General features: G+C 38.3%; 1 protein-coding gene across 1 annotated transcript in view; it reads left to right on the top strand.

Moving 5' to 3' along the window:
• The first annotated feature begins 3,030 nt into the window (after positions 1-3,030).
• CPS1 (carbamoyl-phosphate synthase 1) overlaps positions 3,031-26,996 on the top strand; it is a 215,052-nt gene continuing 191,086 nt past the window's right edge. The window contains exons 1-2 of the mRNA XM_019938868.3: positions 3,031-3,182; positions 13,050-13,221. Coding sequence (XP_019794427.3) covers positions 13,090-13,221 — 132 coding nt within the window. The 5' untranslated portion in view covers positions 3,031-3,182; positions 13,050-13,089. The remainder of the gene's footprint in view (positions 3,183-13,049; positions 13,222-26,996) is intronic.

Below are 26,996 nucleotides of genomic sequence, written 5' to 3'. Positions count from 1 at the left end.
TCCTGCTTGACTATTTCTCTTGCCTACTCATAAGGCAGGTGCACTTTGGCAAACAGAAGGAAGTAGTTCTTTTGCAGCTTGCTCTTGGTTTTACTTATCCTGGCAGTAACATTTCCCTAGGGGCAGGCAAATACTTCTAGTTGAACATCTCATTTGCAGTGCTGTCATTTGAGGTGATAGCCATTTGTAGTTTGTAGAGGAATGATTCCATTCCTGTGAGTGAACAGATGGGTTAATAAAGCTGTCTGAGGTTGTAACCTGGTTTACAACCTATTTTCAGGGCATCATGGTGTCATGATCCTGAATTTTGAACCACCAATAGTCTGTTAGATTATAAGCACCTTGAAAACCAGGGTTAAACCTCACGTAAACCAGGGCCATATCAACGCGGTAGAGAGGTATGCTTCACCTCTAGGCTTTAAGAGGTAAAGGTGGTGTGGTGTATGTTGCTGTCATGTAGCACAGAGAAAATATTTACGCTCTGACAATACATTAACTTCATAAAAAAGAACTAAAATGAGTCTTGTGCTATTTTATTCTAAATATGTTTTCTTTATTGCCTAACTTGTCTAACTATAAAATGACTTTGGCATCTTGAAAGAAATGATCACATAAGTGCAAGCACGTTTTTTAAGGAATTGACGCTTTATGAGCCTTAGATGAAGGCATTCTTTTAAATTTGTTGTTTTAATTATGTTCTCAAGCTCTCCTACTTTTTGTAGTGAGCTTGGTTTTGTTTTATGGTTCACAGCAGTGTGCACTGAGACTTGTTTTGAAGCCACGTAAGAGGGAAGATGGGGAAGACAGTGGGGGCAAGCCACCGTTCTGCTGGACCTCTGCTAGGCTCAACTGTCAAGAGTGTACACTGCAGGCACCATTGATGCTTAATAGCATAAGGCAGAGGTTTTCAGTCCTGGCCGCATGTTAGAATAATGTGAGGAGCTTTTAAAACATACCAATTAAGTCAGAACCCCTGGTGGTGGGGCTCTGTCTTTGGTATGTATTAAAACACACCAGGCGATTCTCATGTGCAGCCATAGTTGAGAATTATTGGTATAATGGGTGTGAATATCAGTCTACGAATGCAAATGGGCAAGAAACTGAACTCAAACTATTTTTTATTCCTAACCTCAAGTTCGCTATTAACCTCAATCTTTCTTATGGTTTACTTAACCCCCCCCAATAGTTCAAAGTTGTTACATAATGCAAAGTTTGGGGGGTCAGAGGTGCCTCTTTATTTGTAGGTCATCTGCCCTCTGAGGTTACCATTGTGTGTCCACCCTCCCATTAGGATGGCACTTGGGGTCTAGTGGTGTAGGACGCTTGGAGCACTTGTGTCTTTCTGTGTTGTGCTTCACCAAGTCACCAGGACTAGGGCTAAGGGGGTGCCACAAAATTCAGTTACCACACAAGTCATATTTTAATGCAAAATTCACAAATTCTAAATTAATGCAAAAAATTCACGATGAACAATATCAGAATTTTAAAGAAAGATAGGATCTGTATATCCTTCACCATCAAGCATTTTTTTTTGGTGGGAATTACAGCCTCTCTAGCAACACAGGATTTTCTTCCCGCCTTCTAGTTGAAGAAATCTCATTTAATCCAAGGAAACTCCTTTTGGCATCACGACTGCATATTTGGCTTGCATATTTGATCTCTTCAGGAGTATTTCCTCTTAGCGCTTTCCCCAAAATGGTCTTAGACTTATGGAAGCAAAATATATGAAGAAAGGTATTTAGTGGACAACTTTGAATTTTCTTCCATTTGCCACACCTCTCTCTGTCACTGAGCAGTGAACTTACTACCTGAGGTATGTGTGAGTGTGTGTGTGTGTAGTTTGTGTGTGTGTACATGTGTATATGGGGGAATAGGGTACCATAAGTTAATTTTCCTCTTTCTTTCTTCCTCCCGCCCTCCCTCCTTCCTCCCTCCCTCTCTCCTTCCTTTCTCCCTCCCTCCCTCCCTCCCTCTCCCTTCCTTCCTTCCTTCCTTCCTTCCTTCCTTCCTTCCTTCCTTCCTTCCTCCCTGCCTTCCTCCCTCCCTCTCTCTCCCTTCCTTCCTTCCTTCCTTTCTTTTTCTTTCTTTCTTTCTTTCTTTCTTTCTTTCTTTCTTTCTTTCTTTCTTTCTTTCTTTCTTTCTTTCTTTCTTTCTTTCTTTCTTTCTTTTCTTTCCTTTTTCTTTCTTTTCTTTCTTTCTTCTTTCAGGCTATTTGATGGGGAACACCAAACATTTATTTTTCAAAACTTCAGTTCCTTGTCATCAAAATGCCCTGTCTCTGATACCGAGTATTTCTTTGAGTATGTCTTATATAGGTTCCTCACCAAAAATTTCAACCCAGCAGGGCACTGCCAATGCACTAGAAGTGTCTATGGCATCTGCTGCCCCCTTAGATGCTGTGATGTACATGAGAGAATACTCAACTTTCCCACTCCACATTTTACTATTTGAAGAATTAAAAAACCTGTGTATGTCTGTGTCTCCAGGGCAGTTTGGGGAAACAAGTCCTCCATCCATCTCTCAGAAGAATTTTGTGGTTCCTGCCTCTGTTCCCTGGGTGTTTGTGAATAAAATATTCCTCCTCCTCTGGCCACGTGGGAATTAAGAGCCACACAGGAGTTAACTCATGCAAACTGAGTCTTCTCAAGGAGCCCCTGGGCAGGAATGTCCAAACATCAGAAGCTCATCTATCTCGGCTTTAAGTTTCACTCTTCTCATTCTCATGCACTCCATCTACACCTCCTCCATAAAACTTAACTCTAACTCAGGATGTATCCAGAATCCTTTCAGTTTTCAACAGCTCACCTGTCATGGCCCTGGTCCTGGTCAGCACGACCTTCCCCCTGGGAAACTGCAGTAGCTTCCTAACTGGTTGCGGGCAGGAGCTGCTAATGCTCATGTAGGTGCCTATTCTTCCTTTCTTGGTTGGCACAGCACTTGGCAAATTGGCATCCAGGGAGAGCTGTATGACTGGTTCTCATCATGGGTGTGAACCTAGATGTGGAGGCACCAGCCTCCTCAGGTGGAGGCGTGTGTGCCCTCCCCACACTCTTTCTCTTTCCACATTCTCCAGCTAAATGCGGAGAAGAACACTGAGGACCTGGGGGACAGATAGACCACAAGATGGAAAAGACCCTGAATTACCATGTACCCTGAATTACTATATGGATCACAATCATCATGTGAGTAAAAAATAAACCTATTGTGCTGGTAGATGCTTGACTCCATGCCTTGTCTTCTCAGCAACACCTTTCCTGGCCACCCCATTTAATTTATGTAATTTGTTTATTTTGTTTACTTGGTTATCTTTTTTTGAACATCTTTATTGGAGTATAATTGCTTTACAAAGGTGTGTTAGTTTCTGCTTTATAACAAAGTAAGTCAGCTATACATATATACATATACATATATATACATATATATATATATATATCTCCCCATATCTCCTCCCTCTTGTGTCTCCCTCCCACCCTCCCTATCCCACCCCTCTAGGTGGACACAAAGCACGGAGCTGATCTCCCTGTGCTATGCAGCTGCTTCCCACTAGCTATTTTACATTTGGTAGTGTATATATGTCCATGCCATTCTCTCACTTTGTCCCAGCTTACCTTTCCCCCTCCCCGTATCCTCAAGTCCATTCTCTATGTCTGCATCTTTATTCCTGTCCTGCCCCTAGGTTCTTCACGACCATTTTTTTTTTTCTTAGATTCCATATATATGTGTCAGCATATGGTATTTGTTTTTCTGTTTCTGACTTACTTCACTCTGTATGACAGACTCTAGGTCCATCCACCTCACTACAAATAACTCAATTACGTTTCTTTTTATGGCTGAGTGATATTCCATTGTATCTATGTGCCACATCTTCTTTAACCATTCATCTATTGATGGAAATGTAGGTTGCTTCCATGACCTGGCTATTGTAAATAGAGCTGCAATGAACATTTTGGTACATGACTCTTTTTGAATTATGGTTTTCTCAGGGTATATGCCCAGTAGTGGGATTGCTGGGTCGTATGGTAGTTCTATTTTTAGTTTTTTAGGGAACCTCCATACTGTTCTCCATAGTGGCTGTATCAATTTACATTCCCACCAACAGTGCAAGAGGGTTCCCTTTTCTCCACACCCTCTCCAGCATCTATTGTTTGTAGATTTTTTGATGATGGCCACTCTGACTGGTGTGAGATGATATCTCATTGTAGTTTTGTTTTGCATTTCTCTAATGATTAATGCTGTTGAGCATTCTTTCATGTGTTTGTTGGCAACCTGTATACCTTCTTTGGAGAAATGTCTGTTTAGGTCTTCTGCCCATTTTTGGATTGGGTTGTTTGTTTTTTTGATACTGAGCTGCATTAGCTGCCTGTAAATTTTGGAGATTAATCCTTTGTCAGTGGCTTTATTTGCAAATACCTTCTCCCATTCTGAGGGTTGTCTTTTTGTCTTTTTTATGGTTTCCTTGGCTGTACAAGAGCTTTTAAGTTTCAGTAAGTCCCATTTGTTTATTTTTGTTTTTATTTCCATTTCTCTAGGAGGTGGGTCAAAAAGGATCTTGCTGTGATTTATGTCATAGAGTGTTCTGCCTGTGTTTTCCTCTAAGAGTTTATAGTGTCTGGCCTTATATTTAGGTCTTTAATCCATTTTGAGTTTATTTTTGTGTATGGTGTTAGGGAGTGTTCTAGTTTCATTCTTTTACATGTAGCTGCCCAGTTTTCCCAGCACCACTTATTGAAGAGGCTGTCTTTTCTCCATTCTATATTCTTGCCTCCTTTTTCAAAAATAAGGTGACCATATGTGCATGGGTTTATCTTTGGGCTTTCTATCCTGTTCCATTCATCTCTTTCTGTTTTTGTGCCAGTACCATACTGTCTTGATTACTGTAGCTTTGTAGTGTGAAGTCAGGGAGCCTGATTCCTCTAGGTCAGTTTTTCTTTCTCAGGATTGCTTTGGCTATTCAGGGTCTTTTGTGTTTCAATACAAATTATGAAATTTTTTGTTCTAATTCTGTGAAAAATGCCATTGATAATTTGATAGGGATTGCACTGAATCTGTAGATTGCTTTGGGTAGTAGAGTCATTTTCACCATGTTGATTCTTCCAATCCAAGAACGTGGTATATCTCTCCATCTATTTGTATCATCTTTAATTTCTTTCATCAGCCAAACACTAATATATACTTTTAAAAAGCTCTCTAGGGCTTCCCTGGTGGCGCAGTGGTTGAGAGTCCGCCTGCCGATGCAGGGGACACTGGGTTCGTGCCCCGGTCCGGGAAGATCCCACATGCCACGGAGCGGCTGGGCCCATGAGCCATGGCCGCTGAGCCTGCACGTCCGGAGCCTGTGCTCCACAACAGGAGAGGCCACAACAGTGAGAGGCCCGCGTACCGCAAAAAAAAAAAAAAAAAAAAAAAGCACTCCATATGATTCTTTTGTGCAGCCACAGCCTAGACCATTGGTCTTGCTAATGTCCCTCCCAGCATTGACATCTTGTGACTGGGTGGATAATTTAGGTCTTTCTAATTCTATGGAAAATAAAGTCAGAATCACTAGTGATTTCCCGTGATAACTTCTTGGAGGTTATGTTACATGCTGCCACTAGATGGTAGTGGCAACTCCTGGGATGGAGGTGATTCTAGTTATTTGGGATTTTTCCCTTCCCTGTGTAAGATACTTGAGACACCTAGCTTAGGAAGCTTTGTGGGGACTTGACAATTTAGTTCCTTTCCCTGAGCCAGAGGCCCAGAAGTGCAGCTGTTTTTCTTGACAAGCTGATAGTGACTCATTAAATAAACCTTCTATCGTCTGAAGGGAGAAAGTGAACCCCTGCATAGATATTAGCTCACATTTCTCTTATTATTTCCAGCAGGTGTATGCTCCTTCCTTGTTCTCTGTATTCTTCTCTCCCTTTTTCTGTCAATGGCTTCTCTTTTCCTTTCTTTCTCTTTTTTCTTGGTTTCTACCTCTAACCCCTATGTATAATTTGGTTATAATAACTAATGAGAGAATACATTTTATTTTGCTACCTTTGTGGTTGATAAAAATTTCAGGAATCTAAAAATGATTCAGACCCAGCATCCTTAGAAGGGTGAACGTATCCAGGTTACAATGGGGAAATTCTTATTCAGGGGACTTCTTCTGTAACAGCTGTGGCAGCACCAGCCAAATCTAGGAAGAAAGGAAGAATTTTATGTGCCTATCAGAGAAAAACAGGCAAAATCCTCTTCTTTCTACAGCACAATTCGGGTGAGGGCCAAAGCTCTGGGTGTTCATGTAAGTAGGGGTTTTGTACAATAATAGGGTGTGCTTCTCCAATGCTTTTCATCCCAAGATCTCAAAGCACACTTGCTGCTTTATTCTGTATAGCTGCCTGTTTTCCCTGGGCTGTCAAAATAGGAAGATGTGCTGTGATTTTTTTTTTTTTTCCCCAAAGAGATTGCATTCCTTCCCTGGCTTTGTTCCAGCCCAGCTGCTTGTTGTTCAGGGAGATGCTGTGCTGTTGGTGCCAGTATACCACTGAGCTTTCTTCTTCCCTGAGTGACATATTCTGATGGGTCATTGCCTGGAACAGTGGAGCAAAGCATAGTGTGTGTCCATCTGTGAAGAGCTCTTCTTGTTTACTATTCTCTTATTTCCTTCTGGCAGCATCAGATACCAATCTTCATTAAAAAAACAAAACAAAACAATCAACCAACCAACTAAAAAAAAACAAAAAGAACCCACCAAACAATGCAAAAAACAAAAAATACTTTAAAAATCCTTTCTTTAAATTAATAGTTAATGTTTATTGAGTGCCTACTCTATGCCAGGTACTGTTTTAAACACTTGACACATATCCTATCATTTAATCCTCACATCAATGTCATGATCTAGGGTCTATTATTATCCCCAATTTACAGATGAGGAAACTGAGTAAAAGCAGGGGTAAGGAAATTGCTCAGTGCCACACAGCTGATACATAGATGAGCCAAACTCTGAGCTCAGGCAACCTGACACCAGAGGTTATGGTCACTTAACCCTACATGTAGACTCTAAGGGTTGGGTATTAGAGTCCTACTGAAATAAAGGATACGTTCTCCAATTGAATAGTCATTAGGAAAGGGTGTATTTCCTGTTAACATAACTATATTTTCTTTGGTGTAAGATTGAATAGATGCTCCAAACCCAGTCTTTCCCCATTCTGGAGGAACTAAGTGCGTTCTGGTATTCCCACTTCTTATTGGTTAGGCAATCAAAAGGAGGGAAACTTCTTTCTTAATTGTGATTGGCATGATTCAGTGGGTCTACACAATCTTAAATAAGTTTGAGAAACAAGCAACTGGGAACGTGATCCTTGTTTGGATTTTGGTGACTTACTTCTGCATTACCTGAGAGGGGGCAGAGATAGGGACAATATATATAAAACTCTAACAGATGGCATTTGGAAGCTTTCCCTGCTAGCCATACACTAACTGCTTTAGGTCGGAAGAATTCAAGAGGAGAGACACAACCACAGCCTAGGAGAGTGCATTCTTAGTGTAATTCATGTGATTTGGGGCATGAAGAGAGCAGACAGTAGTACTTCTCTGAATGAGTGACTTTTGGGGGCATATAATAGTATTATAAATGGAGAATCTAGAAGGAAGAAAATCATGATCTTTGGGGTTTTGAAATCCCTTCAATCAACATATCATGAAGAAACTAGCTACTAAAAAGAGGAAAAGAGCACAGTCCCTGCTGTAGAATAATAATGGTCTCAATAGAAGAATCCAAGAGCCAGCATCACTGTGCAGACATCCAAGGGAGCTGCTAGAGACTCAGTATTCAAGGACCTTCATGACTCCATAAGCAAAGATCGAGGCTTAGAAATAAGCTTACGTCACACTGCTAGTTTAGCCACATGGGACAAGGGCAATATGCTGTATGTCTAGAACAACATGGAAAGGCTTTTAGAGCGGCTGTTACCTGAGCCACACTGATTGAGGGTCAATACCAATTCCTTAGTGAGAAAGGACTAGACGAAACTCAAAAGTGACTGACACTTTTACTGTTAGGGGCATATTTTTTTCATTTATACGTTGCAGTTTTGAGGCTTCTCAACAAACTTATGTCAGTATAATTCTCTAGTTAAAAAATTTCTCTCAGTTTTGTTCTGTGTGAGTCTCTGCATCATGAATTATACTGTTTCCGATTCACAATGAATTGTCCCCTGACCACCCTAATCAAAACTAAACTCACCATCTTTCCCCTAGGCCTCTTAATTTTCCTGGAAACCATATTTCAGAGAACGACAAAACCAGCTACCTTGTTGCTCGAACCCAGAATGTGGTTGGTAGCTTCTTAATGCTACTCTCACCCCTTCATCCAGTCAATCTACAAGTCCTGTAGTTTCCATCTCTTAATGCCTCTTGAATCTATCTTCTTTTCCTCTTTAAGTGCCTTTAAGTTCAAGATCTCATTGCTTCTCATTTGTATTATTGATCTTTGTTTCTCCTCTTTGACTACATTCCTGTGTATCCTTCTCTTTGGTTTAATGACTTTTTAAAAAAATGCATATCTGATCATGTTACTTCTCTGCTTAAACTCCAGCAGTTCCATAGAGCTTTCAGCATAAAGTAAACTCTGCCTTAGTAAATGGAGCCCTTGAAGATTTGAACACTGGCCTCCTCTCTACCTTTATACCCCCGCTTCACCCTTGCATGCAGTTTGTCAGATAAGTTGCTGTGGCACATCTGTCTTCACACATGCTGTCCCTCTATCAGCGCCTACTTTTCCCTCAAAAGTCAGCTTATGCCTCCTCCTCCAGAAAGCCTTTAAATGATAGACCTCACCTGTACAGTTAAGACTTCAATTTTTCTTTTTTTCTCCAATATTTTTCATTCCTTTCTTTATCATTTCCTTGGTGTCAGGCTTTTCTTCTTTTTTTCAGTTACTTATTAAAATATTAAGTTCCTTTCTTTCTACTATTCTTTTATTGATCTCTCTCTTCTTTACCTTTATGCATAGATTAATATATACTAAGTTTTGGTCTACTCTTTTCTGTGTCCTTACTTTATTTCTGTACATATTTGCCCTATAATCTTTTGTGAAAAAGGAACTATTTTACAAAGGAATTTTTAGTCCTGCTTTATCAATGACATTAACCTAAGGAAAACCCAGGAAGAAACACATTGAACTTTTCTACCTAATTCCTTTAAATTAGTCCTCTTACTGTAATAATACTGTTCCCAGCAGTTAAAGGTTTGTCTGTATCAAATATTAATACAGTTTATTGTTGTATAATCTTCAAAGAGAGTCTTAAGGTCTACAAACCTTAAGACTAGAGCGAGGATGGGTCAGAAGTCCAGGGTGCACTCATGTGTGTGACTTATGGCAAGGTAAAGGTTTCCATTTGTCAGTGATAAGATGGGTAGGCCAAGAGCAGCCCCTTTCATAAATTTGGTCTGGGTCAAATCCAATTCATAGATATTCAGCCAACAGAAGTATGAGTTGCAATTTTTCGTGGCCTTGAACTGCCCCACCTCGGATCCTGGGAAATCAATGTGGTTTTGTTCAGCAGTGACTGCCTGAAAGGACCATAAATCAGGAGCTTCCATACAAAACTTTTATTGTCAAAGTAATGGCAAAGAAAAATGATAGCAGTTATTACACTTGCACAGTTTAGCCTTTTTTCTTTCTCATTGATGTTTCTTTCCAATTTTCTTTCCTTTTTTTTTTTTAATCTGACTGATAAGAGCATGTAGATTTTGAATTTTTTCTAGAGGACTATGTGATACAAAACAGCACACAGTTCAGAGGGATGTCTTAAATAATTTTATTTGTTGAAACTCATTCTGGTTATGCTTCATTTTGAACTTGTCCACCAAGTGATTATCCAAAATGAGAGTTTTTCATTTTTGATAACTGCAAGCCATCTTTTGCAATTTTGTATCATAATTATATATCAGACTCAGAACATTATACATGCTATCCATGGGATTTGTTCATCTGCCACTATACAAAGTGATTAGTAACTTCATATGGTGGTGCTGTGACAGTTTAACCACCATCAATGAGGTTCTGTGTACTCGTGATGCCCTGACAAGTTGATATGTTGAAATCTGTTGTGTCTTACAAGTAATTGGTCACTAAAGATTGTTAAGATACCCAAGATTGTGAATGATTTTGTTTTATAATTAGATTGGATTCACAGTGATTCTTATGATGATGCTGTTACTGCCACTTTTTTTAGTGGAAGAAATAATAGTGCTAGAGCCATTTGTCCTAGGTTTTTTTTTTTTTTTTTTGCAGTACGCGGGCCTCTCACTGTTGTGGCCTCTCCCATTGCGGAGCACAGGCTCTGGACGCGCAGGCTCAGCGGCCATGGCTCACGGGCCCAGCCACTCCGCGGCATGTGGGATCTTCCCGGACCGGGGCACGAACCTGTGTCCCCTGCATCGGCAGGCGGACTCTCAAACACTGCGCCACCAGGGAAGCCCTCTGTCCTAGTTTTTTATGCTAAGTGCTAATTACTACCCAATATCTGTTCACTTCCTTTCCTTAAAGAAGCCATGATTTTTAGCTGAGTACATGGGTGGTTAGAATAAAGACCATATATCCCAGCCATTCTTGTAGATAGGTGTAGCCATTGACTAAATTCTGGCCAATGGAATGAAAGTAGAAGTGGTATGTGCAATTTATAGGAAGTGTCTCTAAAGGAAGGGGGCATGCTCTTTTGTCTTCTTTCACTTTTCTGTTGATTGGACTATGGATATGATGGCTGAAGCTCCAGCAACCTTCTTGAGCCACAAGATAACTTTGGGAAAGGAAGTCACTTAAGAAAAGGAACTGGGTGCCTGATTCTGTGGAGCCTTCTACCAGACCAACTTCTGGACTTATTGGATAGGAAAGAGAACCATGTTTCTAATTTGTTAAACTTCCACTATTTCTTTTTTTCTGAACCTAATTCTCATTATAATAAATTCCAAACAAAATAAATGTTGAGAATTGAAGTAATGAGTCCATGATTCCTAAATTCCAGACCAAAACTTCTGATTTCTGAACCTTTCCATGTGGATGACCCAAATTTAACTTATTAGTTTCTTCTCCAGATTCACTCCTATTGTGTTTTTCTTACCTCTGTTCATTCTAAACTAAACCTTGAAAACATCTTTAGTTCCTTTCCTTCTCATGCTATTATGAGAGAATCTACCACAGTCAAGAAGATTTTCTCCCTGAAATGGTCTTGAAAAATCAGAATACATTCTTCACTGAGTTTCCTGATCAGTTTCCATAGAAAAGTAAATTTACTTATTAAGTTGTGCCAAGTTGTTACTTGTGATTTGTATATGTACACCATTTTTTTCCTGCATCGTAAATTAATTCTGCCTAACCAGGCAGAGTTGCTATTTAATACTTTAATTCAGTGTCTGGAGACCTGATTTCATTTTGCCCAAGGTGTGACCACTGCTTTCTGAAATTACAAATAAGTTACATGAAAATCCCTGAAAGATGTAAAGAACTTATGCATCTAAGTTATTCTATTTCATATTTTTGATGCAATTCTGAAAGTAAAACTTTTATCCATCTCTCTAGCATCACTTATAAGCATTAAATTAAGAAGAGTGTTATATCTAAAGTTTGAAGTATTGAAATTTACAAAATTTTCTTTTTAGAAAGTGATGTTTAACAAAATGTTAGTAGTTTGGCTGGGGTCTAATCTGAATAATAATTGTAGTGGACATCCATCGTTATTTATAGCTGCCCATTATTTTCTAAACAGCTTTTCTGTCTATGGAAAAACTAATGCATCAAAAGCATTTCCTATTCTAGTTGGATTTTGAACTCTAATTCCCAGCCTTACATGTAGCTGAGTACCAAACATGTGACCCAGGCCTCACCATCAGGTGAACCTGAATAAGACTTCAGTTCAAAAATGGGCACTACGAGGCATCAGTGGAGTTTACACTTTTCTGATTCAAGTATTGGCAGCAGTATTTGGCTTTAGGAAGGGGCAGTGAGTTTTGGAAAAATTCCTTATGAAAAAGTAGCATTGGTTCTAGTGGTTATAGTGATATTGTCAGAGACAAGTTTCAGTGTGCAGTGTTCAGAGGCAGCAGTTACAGCTGTGGTTTCCTCACTAGCCCAAGTCTCTGTTATGTTCCTGGAAGCATAGCCACATGTTTATTTTTATTTTTATATCCTTCAAAACAGTTCTGAGGACTACAAATTATTATTTATTTAGTTATTTATATTTTATCAGTTTTAGAATTTATTCTTTTATCCTAGTTCATGCTAAGATGCTAAGATGGTGATATACGCTTTGGTATGGATTTTGGCTAAACTTATGAGTTTAAAATACTGATATATACATATAAAACATATATATATATTTATTAAACACATTTATTGAGATATAATTGATATCTAATAAACTATATTTAAAAAGTATTTAATTTGACATATGTTTACATATGTGTAACTGTAACTGCAATCAAGATAATGAATATATCCATCACCCCCAGTTTCCTCACACCCTTTTGTAATTCCTCCTTCCCACCTATCTTCCCAGTCAAATCCTGATCTGTTTCAGTCACTATAGATTCATTTGCATTTCTAGAGTTTTACATGAATTTAATATGACTGTCTAGCTTCTTTCACCAAACATAATTATTTTGAGATTCATCCATGTTGTGGTGTGTATCAATAGTTCATTTCTATTCATTGTTGTGTTTGAGTATTGTTGGGCTTATTTGATCTATGGGTTTATAATTTTATCAAATTCAGAAAATTTCAACCATTATTTTTCAAATGTTTTTCTGTCCCTATGGTTCTCTCCTTTGAGGACTCCAACTACTTATATGTTAGACCACTAGAAGTTGTCCAACATCTCATTAATGCTTTATCTGTTAAAAAAATGGTTTTTCCTTCCATGTTTCATTTTAGAAAGTTTCTGTTGCTATCTTCAAGTTCGTTGATCTCTTCTTCTGCAATATCTAGTTTGGTGTTATCATCTAGTGGATTTTTAATATCATTCTGTTTTGTTTTTTTTTTTTTGCGGTACGCGGGCCTCTCACTGTTGTGGCCTCTCCCATTGCAGAGCATAGGCTCCGGACGCGCAGGCTCAGCGGCCATGGCTCATGGGCCCAGCCGCTCCGCGGCATGTGGGATCTTCCCAGACCAGGGCACAAACCCGTGTCCCCTGCATCGGCAGGCAGACTCTCAACCACTGCGCCACCAGGGAAACCCCTGACATTGTGATTTTCATCTCCGTAAGTCAATTTCTGTTTTTTAAAAATATCTCTCATGTCTCTACTCAACTATTTGAACATATGAAATATAGTTATGATAATTGTTTTAATTTATTTACTGCTAATTCTAATATCTTTGTGAGTCCTGGATCAATTTTAGTTGATTCATTTTATTTTCTCTACATTATGGGTCAATTTTCATGCCTCTTAGTATGCCTGGTAATTTTTGATTGGATAGCCGACATTGTAATTTTACCTTATTGGGTTCTGGAGATCTTATAATTCCTATAAATATTCCTGAGCTTTGTTTTAGAACACAGCTAAGGTACTTGGTAACAGTTTGATACTTTTGGCTCTTGCTCTTATGATTTCTTAGGTGGAACCAGACCTGTGTTTAGTCTAGGGCTAATTATCCCCTCCCCTCCCCACCCCATTAAAGCAAGACCCTTATGACACTACCCAATGCACTGTGAATTCTGAATATTTTTAGTCTAGCTATTCTCTCTGATCTTTTCAGGTCGTTCTTCTCCTGGCCTTAGGTAATTTCTTTGCATACCCATGCTGAGTACTAGAGAGAGACCCTTTGTAGAGCTCCAAAGTTCTCTCTTTGTATGTCTCACTCCTCTCTGACACTCCATACTGAGAACTATAGCTGTATTTATCTCCCCAGCCTCAGCTTCATGTCCTTAGAGACAGGGAGTCCACTGGACTCCCTGAACCAAAACCTGAAAAGTCTTCAAGACAGTAAGCTAAGGCAATCACAGGGCTCATTTTTATCCAGTCTGTCTGAGACCCCCTGATCTTGACTACTTTTTTCCTTAATGGTGAAAGAGAGTTGTTTCATACATACTGTTTGTTTTTGATTGTTTCATGTGGAAGGGTGTATCTAGTTCCTCTTACTCCATCTTAACCAAAAAAGAAAGCCTTCAAAGGGAATTCTGGTTATAATTTTTTTTTAATTTAATTTAATTTTATTTTATTTAATACAGCAGGTTTTTATTAGTTATCCATTTTATACATATTGGTGTAAATATGTCAATCCCAAACTCCCAGTTCATCCACCCACCCCCCAACTTTCCCCCCTTGGTGTTCATATGTTTATTCTCTACATTTGTGTCTCTAATTCTGCCTTGCAAACTGGTTCATCTGTACCATTTTTCTAGATTCCACATAAATGTGTTAATATATGATATTTGTTTTTCTCTTTCTGACTTATTTCACTCTGTAGGACGGTCTCTAGGTCCATCCACGTCTCTACAAATGACTCAAATTCATTGCTTTTTGTGGCTGAGTAATATTCCATTGTATATATGTACCACATCATATTTATCCATTCATCTGTTGATGGGCATTTAGGTTGCTTCCATGACCTGGCTATTGTAAATAGAGCTGCAATGAACTTTGGGCTGCATGTATCTTTTTGAATTATGGTTTACTCTGGGTATATGCACAGTAGTGAAATTGCTGGGTCATATGGTAATTCTATTTTCAGTTTTTTAAGGAACCTCCCTACTGGCTGTATCAATAGTGGCAGTATCAATTTACATTCCCACCAACAGTGCAGGAGGATTCCCTTTCCTCCACACCCTCTCCAGCATTTATTGTTTGTAGATTTTCTGATGATGGCCATTCTGACCAGTGTGAGGTGATACCTAATTGTAGTTCTGATTTGCATTTCTCTAATAATTAGTGATGTTGAGCATCTTTTCATGTGTTTGTTGGCAAGCTGTATATCTTCTTTGGAGAAATGTCTGTTTAGGTCTTCTGCCCATTTTTGGATTGGGTTGTTTGTTTTTTTGATATTGAGCTGCATTAGCTGTTTATATATTTTGGAGATGAATCCTTTGTCAACTGCTTCATTTGAAAATATTTTCTCCCATTCTGAGGGTTGTTTTTTCATCTGGTTTATGGTTTCCTTTGCTGTGCAAAAGCTTTTAAGTTTCATTAGGTCCCAGTTGTTTATTTTTGTTTTTATTTCCACTGCTGTAGGAGGTGGGTCAAAAAAGATCTTGCTGTGATTTATGTCATAGAGTGTTCTGCCTCTGTTTTCCTCTAAGAGTTTTACAGTGTCTGGCCTTACATTTAGGTCTTTAAACCATTTTGAGTTTATTTTTGTGTATGCTGTTAGGGAGTGTTCTAATCTCATTCTTTTATATGTAGCTGTACACTTTTCCCAGCACCACTTATTTTCTCCAGTGACTGTCTTTTATGCATTTTATATCCTTGCCTCCTTTGTCATAGATTAGTTGACCATAGGTGCGTGGGTTTATCTCTGGGCTTGCTATCCTGTTCCATTGATCTATATTTCTGTTTTGGTGCCAGTACTATATTGTCTTGATGACGGTAGCTTTGTAGTATAATCTGATGTCAGGGAGTCTGATTCCTCCAGATCTGTTTTTTTCCCTCAAGATTGCTTTGACTATGTGGGGTCTTTTGTGTCTCCATACAAATTAAAAATTTTTTTGTTTTAGGTCTATAAAAAATGCTGTTTGTAATTTGATAGGGATTGCATTGAATCTGTAGATTGCATTGGGTAGTATAGTCATTTTCACAATATTGATTCTTCCAATCCAAGATCATGGTATATCTCTCCATCTGTTTGTGTCATCTTTGATTTCTTTCATTCTGTGTCTTACAGTTTTCTGAGGACAGGTCTTTTACCTCCTTAGGTAGGTTTATTCCTAGGTACTTTATTCTTTTTGTTGCAATGATGAATGGGATTCTTTCCTTAATTTCTCTTGCTCGTCTTTCATTGTCAGTGTATAGGAATGCAAGAGATTTCTGTGCATTAATTTTGTATTTTGCAGTTTTACCAGATTCATTGATTAGCTCTAGTAGTTTTCTGGTGGCATCTTTAGGATTTTCTATGTATAGTATCATGTCATCTGCAAACAGTGACAGTTGTGCTTCTTTTCCAATTTGTATTCCTTTTATTTCTTTTTCACCTCTGATGGCTCTGGCTAGGACTTCCAATACTAGGTTGAATGATAGTGATGAGAGTGGACATCCTTGTCTTTTTCCTGATGTTAGAGGAAATGATTTCAGTTTTTCACCATTGAGAATGCTGTTTGCTGTGGGTTTGTTGTATACAGCCATTACTATGTTGAGGAAACTATTCCCTCTATGCCCACTTTCTGGAGGGTTTTTATCATAAATGGGTGTTGAATTTTGTCAAAAGCTTTTTCTGCATCTATTGAGATGATCATATGGTTTTATTCTACAATTTGTTAATATGGTGTATCACAATAATTGATTGGTGTATATTGAAAAATCCTTGCATCCCTGGGATAAGTAGTACTTGATCATAATGTATGATCATTTTAATATGTTGTTGGATTCTGTTTGCTAGCATTTGTTGAAGATTTTTTGCATCTATGTTCATCAGTGATATTGGTCTGTAATTTTCTTTTCTTGTAGTGTATTTGTCTGGTTTTGGTATCAGGGTGATGGTGGCCTCGTTGAATGAGTTTGGGAGTTTTCCTTCCTCTGCAATTTTTTGGAAGAGTTTGAGAAGGATGGGTGTTAGCTCTTCTCTAAATGTTTGATAGAATTCACCTGTGAGGCCATCTGGTCCTGGACTTTCGTTTGTTGGAAGATTTTTAATCACAGTCTCAATTTCATTATTTGTGATTGGTCTGTTCATATTTTCTATTTCTCCTAATTCAGTCTTGGAATGTTATACCTAAGAATTTGTCCATGTATTCCAGATTGTCCAATTTATTGGCACAGAATTGCTTGTAGTAGATTCTTTTTTTAAAAATGTTTATATATTTATTTTCTTTTTAGTCATCCATTTTATACACATCAGTGGAAAAATGTCGATCCCAATCTCCCAGTTCATCACACCACAACCCCCACCCTCTGCCGCATTCCCCCCTTGGTGTCCATACGTTTGTTCTCTACTTATGTGTCTCAATTTCTGCTCTGCAAACCGGTTCATCTGTACCATTTTCGAGGTTCACATATATGCGTTAATATACGATATTTGTTTTCCTCTTTCTGACTTACTTCACTCTGTATGATGGTTTCTAGATGCGTACACGTATCTACAAATGACCCAGTTTCATTCCTTTTTATGGATGAGTAATATTTCATTGTATATATGTACCACATCTTCTTTATCCATTCGTTTGTTGATGGGCCTTTAGGTTGCTTCCATGATGAAATTTGGGGTGCATGTGTCTTTTGTTTTTTCTTCTTTTTTTTTTTTTTTTTTTTCGGTACGTGGGCCTCTCACAGTTGTGGCCTCTCCCATTGCGGAGTACACAGGCTCTGGACGCGCAGGCTTAGCGGCCATGGATCATGGGCCCAGCCGCTCCGTGGCATGTGCGACCTTCCTGGACCGGGGCATGAACCTGTGTCGCCTGCATCTCAACCACTGTGCCACCAGGGAAGTTCCAGCCCATTTTTTGATTGGGTTGTTTGCTTTTTTAATATTGAGCAGTTTATATATTTTGGAGGTAAATCCTTTGATGATTCATTTGCAAGTATTTTTTCCCATTCTGAGGGTTGTCTTTTTGTCTTGTTTATAGTTTCCTTTGTTGTGCAGAAGCTTTAAAGTTTCATTAGGTCCCATTAGTTTATCATTACTCGAAGAGGTGGATCAAAAAATATCGTGCTGTGATTTATGTCAAAGAGTGTTCTTCCTATGTTTTTCTCTAAGAATTTTATAGTATCCGGTCTTATATTTAGGTCTCTAATCCATTTTGAGTTTATTTTTGTGTATGGTGTTAGGGAGTATTCTAATTTCATTCTTTTACATGTAGCTGCTCAGTTGTCCCAGCACCAGTTACTGAAGAGTCTGTCTTTTCTCCATTTTATATCCTTGCCTCGTTTGTCATAGATTAGTTGGCCATAGGTGCATGGGTTTATCTCTGGGCTTTCTATCCTGTTCCATTGATCCATATTTCAGTTTTTGTGCCAGTACCATACTGTCTTGATTACTGTAGCTTTTTAGTATAGTCTGAAGTCAGGGAGCCTGATTCCTCCAGCTCTGTTTTTTTCCCTCATGACTGCTTTGGCTATTCGGGGTCTATTGTGTCTCCATACACATTTTAAGATTTTTCATTCTATTTCTGTAAAAAATGCCATTGGTAATTTGATAGGAATTGCATTGAATCTGTAGATTGCTTTGGGTAGTAGAGTCATTTTCACAATATTGATTCTTCCAATCCAAGAACATGGTATATCTCTCCATCTGTTGGTATCATTTTTAATTTCTTCCATCAGTGTCTTATACTTTTCTGCATACAGGCCTTTTTGTCTCCCTAGGTAGGTTTATTCCTAGGTATTTTATTCTTTTTGCTGCAATGGTAAATAGGAGTGTTTCTTTAATTTCTCTTTCAGATTTTTCATCATTAGTGTATAGGAATGCCAGAGATTTCTGTGCATTAATTTTGTATCCTGCAACTTTACCAAATTCATTGATTAGCTCCAGTAGTTTTCTGGTGGCATCTTTAGGATTCTCTATGTATAGTGTCATGTGATTTGCAAACAGTGACAGTTTTACTTCTTCCTTTCCAATTTGTATTGCTTTTATTCCTTTTTCTTCTCTGACTGCGTGGCTAGGACTTCCAAAACTGTGTTGAATAATAGTGGTGAGAGTGGACATCCTTGTCTCATTCCTGATCTTAGAGGAAATGCTTTCAGTTTTGCATCATTGAGAATGATGTTTGCTCGGGGTTTGTCATATATGGTCTATATTATGTTGAGGTAGGTTCCCTCTATGCCCACTTTCTGGAGAGTTTTTATCATATATGGGTGTTGAATTTTGTCAAAAGATTTTTCTGCATCTGTTGAGATGATAATATGGTTTTTATTCCTCAATTTGTTAATTAGGTGTATCACATTGATTGATTTGCATATATTGAAGAATCCTTGCATCCCTGGCTTAAATCCCACTTGATCAATGCATATGATCCCTTTAACGTATTGTTGGATTCTGTTTGCTAGTGTTTTGTTGAGGATATTTGTATCTATATTCATCAGTGACATTGGTCTGTAATTTTCTTTTTTGTAGTAGCTTTCTCTGGTTTTGTTATCAGGGTGATGGTGGCCTCATGCAATGAGTTCGTGAGTGTTCCTTCCTCTGCAATGTTTTGGAAGAGTTTGAGAAGTATGGGTGTTAGCTCTTCTCTAAATGTTTGATAGAATTCACCTGTGAAGCCATCTGGTCCTGGAATTTGGTTTGTTGGAAGATTTTTAATCACAGTTTCAATTTCATTACTTGTGATTGGTCTGTTCATATTTTCTATTTCTTCCTGGTTCAGTCTTGGAAGGTGATACCTTTCTAAGATTTAGTCCATTCTTCCAGGTTTTCCATTTTATTGGCATAAAGTTGCTTGTAATAGTCTCTTAGGATGCTTTGTATTTCTGAGGTGTCTGTTGTAACTTCTTTTTCATTTCTAATTTTATTGATTTGAGTCCTCTCCCTCTTTTTCTTGATGAGTCTGGCTAATGGATGATCAATTTTGTTTATCTTCTCAAAGAACAAGCTTGTAGTTTTATTGATCTTTGCTATTGTTTTCTTTGTTTCTTTTTCATTTCTTTCTTCTCTGATCTTTATGATTTCTTTCCTTCTGCTCACACTGGAGTTTTTTTGTTCTTTGTTTTCTGGTTCCTTTAGATGTAAGGTTAGATGGTTTATTTGAGATTTTTCTTGTTTCTTGAGGTAGGCTTGTATAGCTATAAACTTCCCTCTTAGAACTGCTTTTGCTGCATCCCATAGGTTTTGGATGGTAGTGTTTTCATTGTCATTTGTCTCTAGGTATTTTCTGATTTCCTCTTTGATTTCTTCAGTGATCTCTCGGTTGTTTAGTAAAGTATTATGCAGCCTCCATGTGTTTGTGTTTTTCATGTTTTTTTTCCCTGTAATTGATTTCCAATGTGATAGCTTTGTGGTCAGAAAAGATGCTTGGTAAGATTTCAAGTTTCTGAAATTTACTGAGGCTTGATTTGTGACCCAAGATGTGACCTATGCTGGAGAATGTTCCGTGCGCACTTGAGAAAAAGTGTAATCTGCTGTTTGTGGATGGAATGTCCTATAAATATCAAGTAAATCTATCCGGTCTATTGTATCATTTAAAGCTTGTGTTTCCTTATTAATTTTATGTTTGGATGATCTGTCCATTGGTGTAAGTGAGGTGTTAAAGTTCCCCACTATTATTGTGTTACTTTCGATTTCCTCTTTTATAGCTGTTAGCAGTTGCCTTATGTATTGAGGTGCTCCTATGTTCGGTGCATATATATTTATAATTGTTATATCTTCTTCTTGGATTGATCCCTTGATCATTACATAGTGACCTTCCTTGTCTCTTGTAACATTCTTTATTTTAAAATCTATTTTATCTGTTATGAGTATTGCTTCTCCAGGTTTCTTTTCATTTCCATTTTCATGGAATATCTTTTTCCATGCCCTCACTTTCAGTCTGTATGTGTCCTTAGGTCTGATGTGGGTCTCTTATAGATAGTATATATATGGGTCTTGTTTTTGTATCCATTCAATGTGCCTGTGTCTTTTGGTTGGAGCATTAACGCATTCACATTTAAGGTAATTATCGATTTGTATGTTCCTATTACCATTTTCTTAATTTTGGGCGGTTTGTTTTTGTAGGTCCTTTTCTTCTCTTGTGTTTCCCACTTAGAGAAGTTCCTTTAGCATTTTTTTTAGAGGTCATTTGGTTGTGCTGAATTCTCTTAGCTTTTGCTTCTCTGTAACGCTTTTGATTTCTCCATCGAATCTGAATGAGATCCTTACTGGTGAGAGTAATCTTGGTTGTAGGTTCTTCCCTTTCATCACTTTAAGTATATCATTCCACTGCCTTCTGGCTTTTAGAGTTTCTGCTGAGAAATCAGCTGTTAACCTTATGGGAGTTCCCTTGTTTGTTATTTGTCATTTTTCCCTTGCTGCTTTCAATAATTTTTCCTTGTGTTTAATTTTTGCCAATTTGACTACTATGTGTCTCGGCATGTTTCTCCTTGGGTTTTCCTGTATGGGACTCTCTGTGCTTACTTAACTTGGGTGGCTATTTCCTTTCCCATGTTAGGGAAGTTTTCGACTATAATCTCTTCAAATATTTTCTTGGGACTTTTCTCTCTCTCTTCTCCTTCTCAGACCCCTATAATTCGAATGTTGTTGCACTTAATGTTGTCCCAGAGGTCTCTTAGGCTGTCTTCATTTCTTTTCATCCTTTTTTCTTTATTCTGTTCTGCAGCAGTCAATTACACCATCTGTCTTCCAGGTCCCTTATCCGTTCTTCTGCCTCAGTTATTCTGCTATTGATTCCTTCTAGTGTATTTTACCTCTCAGTTATTGTATTGTTCATCGTTTGTTTGTTCTTTAATTTTTCTAGATGTTTGTTTTTTAATTTTTCTAGGTCTTTGTTAAACATTTCTTGCATCTGCTCGTTCTTTGCCTCCATTCTTTTTCCGAGGTCCTGGATCATCTTCACTATCATTATTCTGAATTCTTTTTCTGGAAGGTTGCCTATCTCCATTTCATTTAGTTGTTTTTCTGGGCTTTTATCTTGTTCCTTCATCTGATACATATCCCTCTGCCTTTACATCTTGTCTATCTTTCTCTGAATGTGGTTTTTGTTCAACAGGCTGCAGGATTGTATTTCTTCTTACTTCTGCTGTCTGCCCTCTGGTGGATGAGGCTACCTAAGAGGCTTGTGGTAATTTCCTGATGGTTGGGATTGGTGGAGGGTAGAGCTGGCTGTTGCTCTCTGTAGTAGACTCCTATGATGCCTTTTATTTCTGCAGTGTTCATTGTAACTTCTCCTTTTTCATTTCTAATTTTATTGATTTGAGTCCTCTCCCTCTTTTCCTTAATGAGTCTCACTAAAGGTTTATCAATTTTGTTTATCTTCTCAAAGAACCAGCTTTTAGTTTTATTGACCTTTGCTATGGTTTTCTTTGTTTCTGTTTCATTGATATATGCTCTGATCTTTAGGATTTCTTTCTTTCTACTAACTTTGGGTTTTGCTTGTTCTTTTTTCTCTAGTTCCTTTAGATGTAAGCTTAGATTGTTTATTTGAGATTTTTCTTGTTTATTGAGGTAGGATTATATTGCTGTAAACTTCCCTCTTAGAGCTGCTTTTGCTTCATCCCGTAGGTTTTGGTTCATCGTGTTTTCATTGTCATTTGTCTCTAGGTATGTTTTGATTTAACCTTTGATTTCTTCAGTGATCTCTTGTTTATTTAATAATGTATTGTTTAGCCTTCATGTGTTTGTGTTTTTTATGATTTTTTCCCTGTAATTGATTTCTAATCTCATAATGTTGTGGTCGTAAAAGATGCTTCATATGATTTCAGTTTTCTTAAATTCCCTGAGGCTTTGTTTGTGACCCAAGATGTGATCTATCCTGGAGAATGTTCCATGTGCACTTGAGAAGAAAGTGTAATCTGCTGTTTTCAGATGGAATGTCCTATAAATATCAAGTAAATCTATTTGGTCTATTGTGTCATTTAAAGCTTGTGTTTCCTTATTAGTTTTCTGTCTGGATGATCTGTCCATTGTTGTAAGTGAGGTATTAAAGTCCCCCACTATTAGTGTGTTAATGTCGATTTCCTCTTTTTTAGCTGTTAGCATTTGCCTTATGTATTGAGGTGCTCCTATGTTGGGTGCATATATATGTGTAATTTTTATATCTTCTTCTTGAATTGATCCCTTGATCATTATGTAGTGTCCTTCCTTGTCTCTTGTAACATTCTTTATTTTAAAGTCTATTTTATCTGATATGAGTATTGCTACTCCAGCTTTGTTTTGATTTCCATTTTCATGGAATATCTTCTTCCATCCTCTCACTTTCAGTCTGTTTGTGTTCCTAGGTCTGAAGTGGGTCTCTTGTAGATAGTATATATATGGGTCTTGTTTTTGTATCCATTCAATGTGCCTGTGTCTTTTGGTTGGAGCATTAATGCATTCACATTTAAAGTAATTATTGATATGTATGTTCCTATTACCATTTTCTTAATTCTTTTGCATTTGTTTTTGTAGGTCCTTTCCTTCTCTTTTGTTTCCTGCCTAGAGAAGTTCCTTTAGCATTTGTTGTAAAGCTGGTTTGGTGGTGCTGAATTCTCTTAGCTTTTGCTTGTCTGTAAAGCTTTTGATTTATCTGTCAAATGTGAATGAGATCCTTTCCATGTAGAGTAATCTTGGCTGTAGGTTTTTCCTTTTCATCACTTTAATTATATCATGCCACTCCCTTCTGGCTTGTAGAGTTTCTGCTGAGAAATCAGCTGTTAAACTTACAGGAATTCCCTTTTACATTATTTGTCATTTTTCCCTTGTTGCTTTTAATAATTTTTCTTTGTCTTTAATTTTTGTCAATTTGATTACTATATGTCTTGGTGTGTTTCTTCTTGGGTTTATCCTGCCTGGGACTCTCTGCTGTTCCTCGCGTTGGGTACCTATTTCCTTTCCCATGTTAGGGAAGTTTTCTACTATAATCTCTTCAAATATTTTCTCAAGTCCTTTCTCTCTCTCTTCTCCTTCTGGGATCACTATAATGCAAATGTTGGTGCCTTAAATGTTGTCCCAGAAATCTCTTAGGCTGTCTTCATTTCTTTTCATTCTTTTTTCTTTATTCTGTTCGGTGGCAGTGAATTCCACCATTCTGTCTTCCAGGTCCCTTATCCATTCTTCTGCCTCAGTTATTCTGCTATTGATTCCTTCTAGTGTATTTTTCCTTTCAGTTATTGTATTGTTCATCTCTGTTTGTTTGTTCTTTAATTCTTCTAGGTGTTTGTTAAACATTTCTTGCATCTACTCGTTCTTTGCCTCCATTCTTTTTCAAGGTCCTGGATCATCTTCACGATCATTATTCTGCACTCTTTTCCTGGAAGTTTGCCTGTCTCCACTTCATTTAGTTGTTTTTCTGGGGTTTTGTCTTGTTCCTTCATCTGGTACATAGCCCTCTGTGTTTTCATTTTGTCTGTCTTTCTGTGAATGTGGTTTTTATTCCACAGGCTGCAGAACTGTAGTTCTTCTTGCTTGTTCTGGCCGCCTTCTGGTTGATGAGGCTATCTAAATGCTTGTGCAAGCTTCCTGATGGGAGGGATTGGTGGTGGGTGGAGCTGAGTGTTTCTCTGGTGCGCAGAGCTCAGTAAAATTTTAATCTGGTTTTCTGCTGGTGGGTGAGGCTGGGTTCCCCCCGTTGGTTGTTTGGCCTGTGGTGACCCAGAATTGGAATCTATAGACTCTTTGTGGGGCTAATGGCGGACTCCTGAATGGCTCACGCCAAGGAGTACTTCCCAGAACTTCTGCTGTCAGTGTCCATGTCCCCGCGGTGAGCCACAGCCACCCCCTGCCTTTGCAGGAGACCCTCTAACACTAGCAAGTAGGTATGATTCAATCTTCCATGGGGTCACTGCTCCTTTCCCCTGGGTCCTGATATGAACACTACTTTGTGTGTGCCCTCCAAGAGTGGAGGCTCTGTTTCTTCCAGTCCTGTCAAAGTCCTGCAATCCTTTACCGCTAGCCTTCAAAGTCTGATTCTCTGGGAATTCCTCCTCCCATTGCCAAATCACCAGGTTGGGAAGCCTGATGTGAGGCTCAGAACCTTCACTCCAGTGGGTGGACATCTGTGGTATAATTGTTCTCCAATTTGTGAGTCACCCACCCAGTGGTTATGGGATTTGATTTTATTGTGATTGTGCCCCTCATACCATCTCACTGTAGCTTCTCCTTTGTCTTTGGATGTAGCATATCTTTTTTGGTGAGTTCCAGTGTCTTCCTCTCAATGATTGTTCAGCAGTTCTATAAGTTATAATTTAATTTCCATAAAGTTCACCCATTTTAAATGGTGTACAATCATCATCAATATCTAGTTTTAGAACTTTTCCATCACTTCAAAAAGATATCATATCCATTTGCAATCAATCATCTTTGTTTCCACCACCAGTTCAGAAAACTGCTAATCTTTATTCTGTCTCAAAGTATTACCTTTCCTGGATGTTTACATAATGGAATTAGACAACATTTGCATTGGTTTCCTTTAGTTAAAATGAGTGGTTTGAGGCATAGCCATGTAATAGCATTTATCAGTAGTTTGTTCTTTTCTTTTTTTTAATTAATTTATTTATTTATGGCTGTTTTGGGTCTTTGTTTCTGTGCAAGGGCTTCCTCGAGTTGCGGCGAGCGGGGGCCACTCTTCATCGCAGCGCACGGGCCTCTCTTGTTGCGGAGGACAGGCTCCTGACGCGCAGGCTCAGTAGTTGTGGCTCATGGGCCCATTTGCTCCACGGCATGTGGGATCTTCCCAGACCAGGGCTCGAACCCGTGTCCCCTGCACTTGCAGGCAGATTTTCAACCACTGCACCACCAGGGAAGTCCAGTTTGTTCTTTTTTAATGACTGAATAGTATCTTCTTGGATGCATATAGCACATCTTATTTATCCAATTAATGGGCACTTGGATTGTCTCCACTTTTAGGCTATTGTGAATAATGTTTCTGTGACTATCAATATGTTTTTGTGTGGGTAAATGTTTTCATTTCATTTTTCCTGAGTATATATTTAGGAGGGTTATTGTTGAGTCTTATACTAAATTTGTGTTTAAGTGTCTAGGAAATCAGTAAAATGATTTCAAAGCCACTGTACTATTTCACATTCCCACAGGCAATATGTGAAGTTTCCAGTTTCTCTGCATTTACATTGTTTTTACATCTTTATTGGAGTATAATTGCTTTACAATGGTGTGTTAGTTTCTGCATTATAACAAAGTGAATCAGCTATACATATACCTATATCCCCATATCTCCTCTCTCTTGCATCTCCCTCCCAACCTCCCTATCCCAGCCCTCTAGGTGGTCACAAACCACCGAGCTGATCTCCCTGTGCTATGCAGCTGCTTCTCGCTAGCTATTTTTTTTTTTTTTTGATAGTGTATATATGTCCATGCCACTCTCTCACTTCGTCCCAGCTTACCCTTCCCACTCCCGGTGTCCTCAAGTCCATTCTCTACATCTGCATCTTTATTCCTCCCTTGACCCTAGGTTCTTCAGAACCAATTTTTTTCTTCTTTTTTTTAGATTCTATATTTATGTGTTAGCATATGGTATTTGTTTTTCTCTTTCTGACTTACTTCACTCTGTATGACAGACTCAACGTCCATCCACCTAACTACAAATAACTCAATTTCGTTTCTATTAATGGCTGAGTAATATTCCATTGTATAAATGTGCCACATCTTCTTTATCCATTCATCTGTCGATGGACACTTAGGTTGCTTCCATGTCCTGGCTCTTGTAAATAGAGCTGCAAGGAACATTGCAGTACATGATTCTTTTTGAATTATGGCTTTCATGGGGTTTATGCCCAGTAGTGGGATTGTTGGGTCGTATGGTAGTTCTATTTTTAGTTTTTTAAGGAACCTCCATACTGTTCTCCATAGTGGCTGTATCAATATACATTCCCACCAATAGTGTAAGACAGTTACCTTTCTCCACACCCTCTCCAGCATTTATTGTTTGTAGATTTTTTGATGATGGCCATTCTGACTGGTGTGAGGTGATACTTCATTGTAGTTTTGATTTGCATTTCTCTAATGATTAGTGATGTTGAGCATTGTTTCATGTGTTTGTTGGCAATCTGTATATCTTCTTTGGAGAAATGTCTATTTATGTCTTCAGCCCTTTTTTGGATTGGGTTGTGTGTTTTTTTGACATTGAGCTGCATGAGCTGCTTGTAAATTTTGGAGATTAATCCTTTGTCAGTTGTTTCATTTGCAGATATTTTCTTCCGTTCTGAAGGTTGTCTTTCTGTCTTGTTTAAGGTTTCCTTTGCTGTGCAAA

Source organism: Tursiops truncatus, chromosome 7 (genome assembly GCF_011762595.2).
Source record: "Tursiops truncatus isolate mTurTru1 chromosome 7, mTurTru1.mat.Y, whole genome shotgun sequence".
NCBI classification, from domain to species: Eukaryota; Metazoa; Chordata; class Mammalia; order Artiodactyla; family Delphinidae; genus Tursiops; species Tursiops truncatus.
This window is presented reverse-complemented; position numbering and strand designations above follow the sequence as displayed.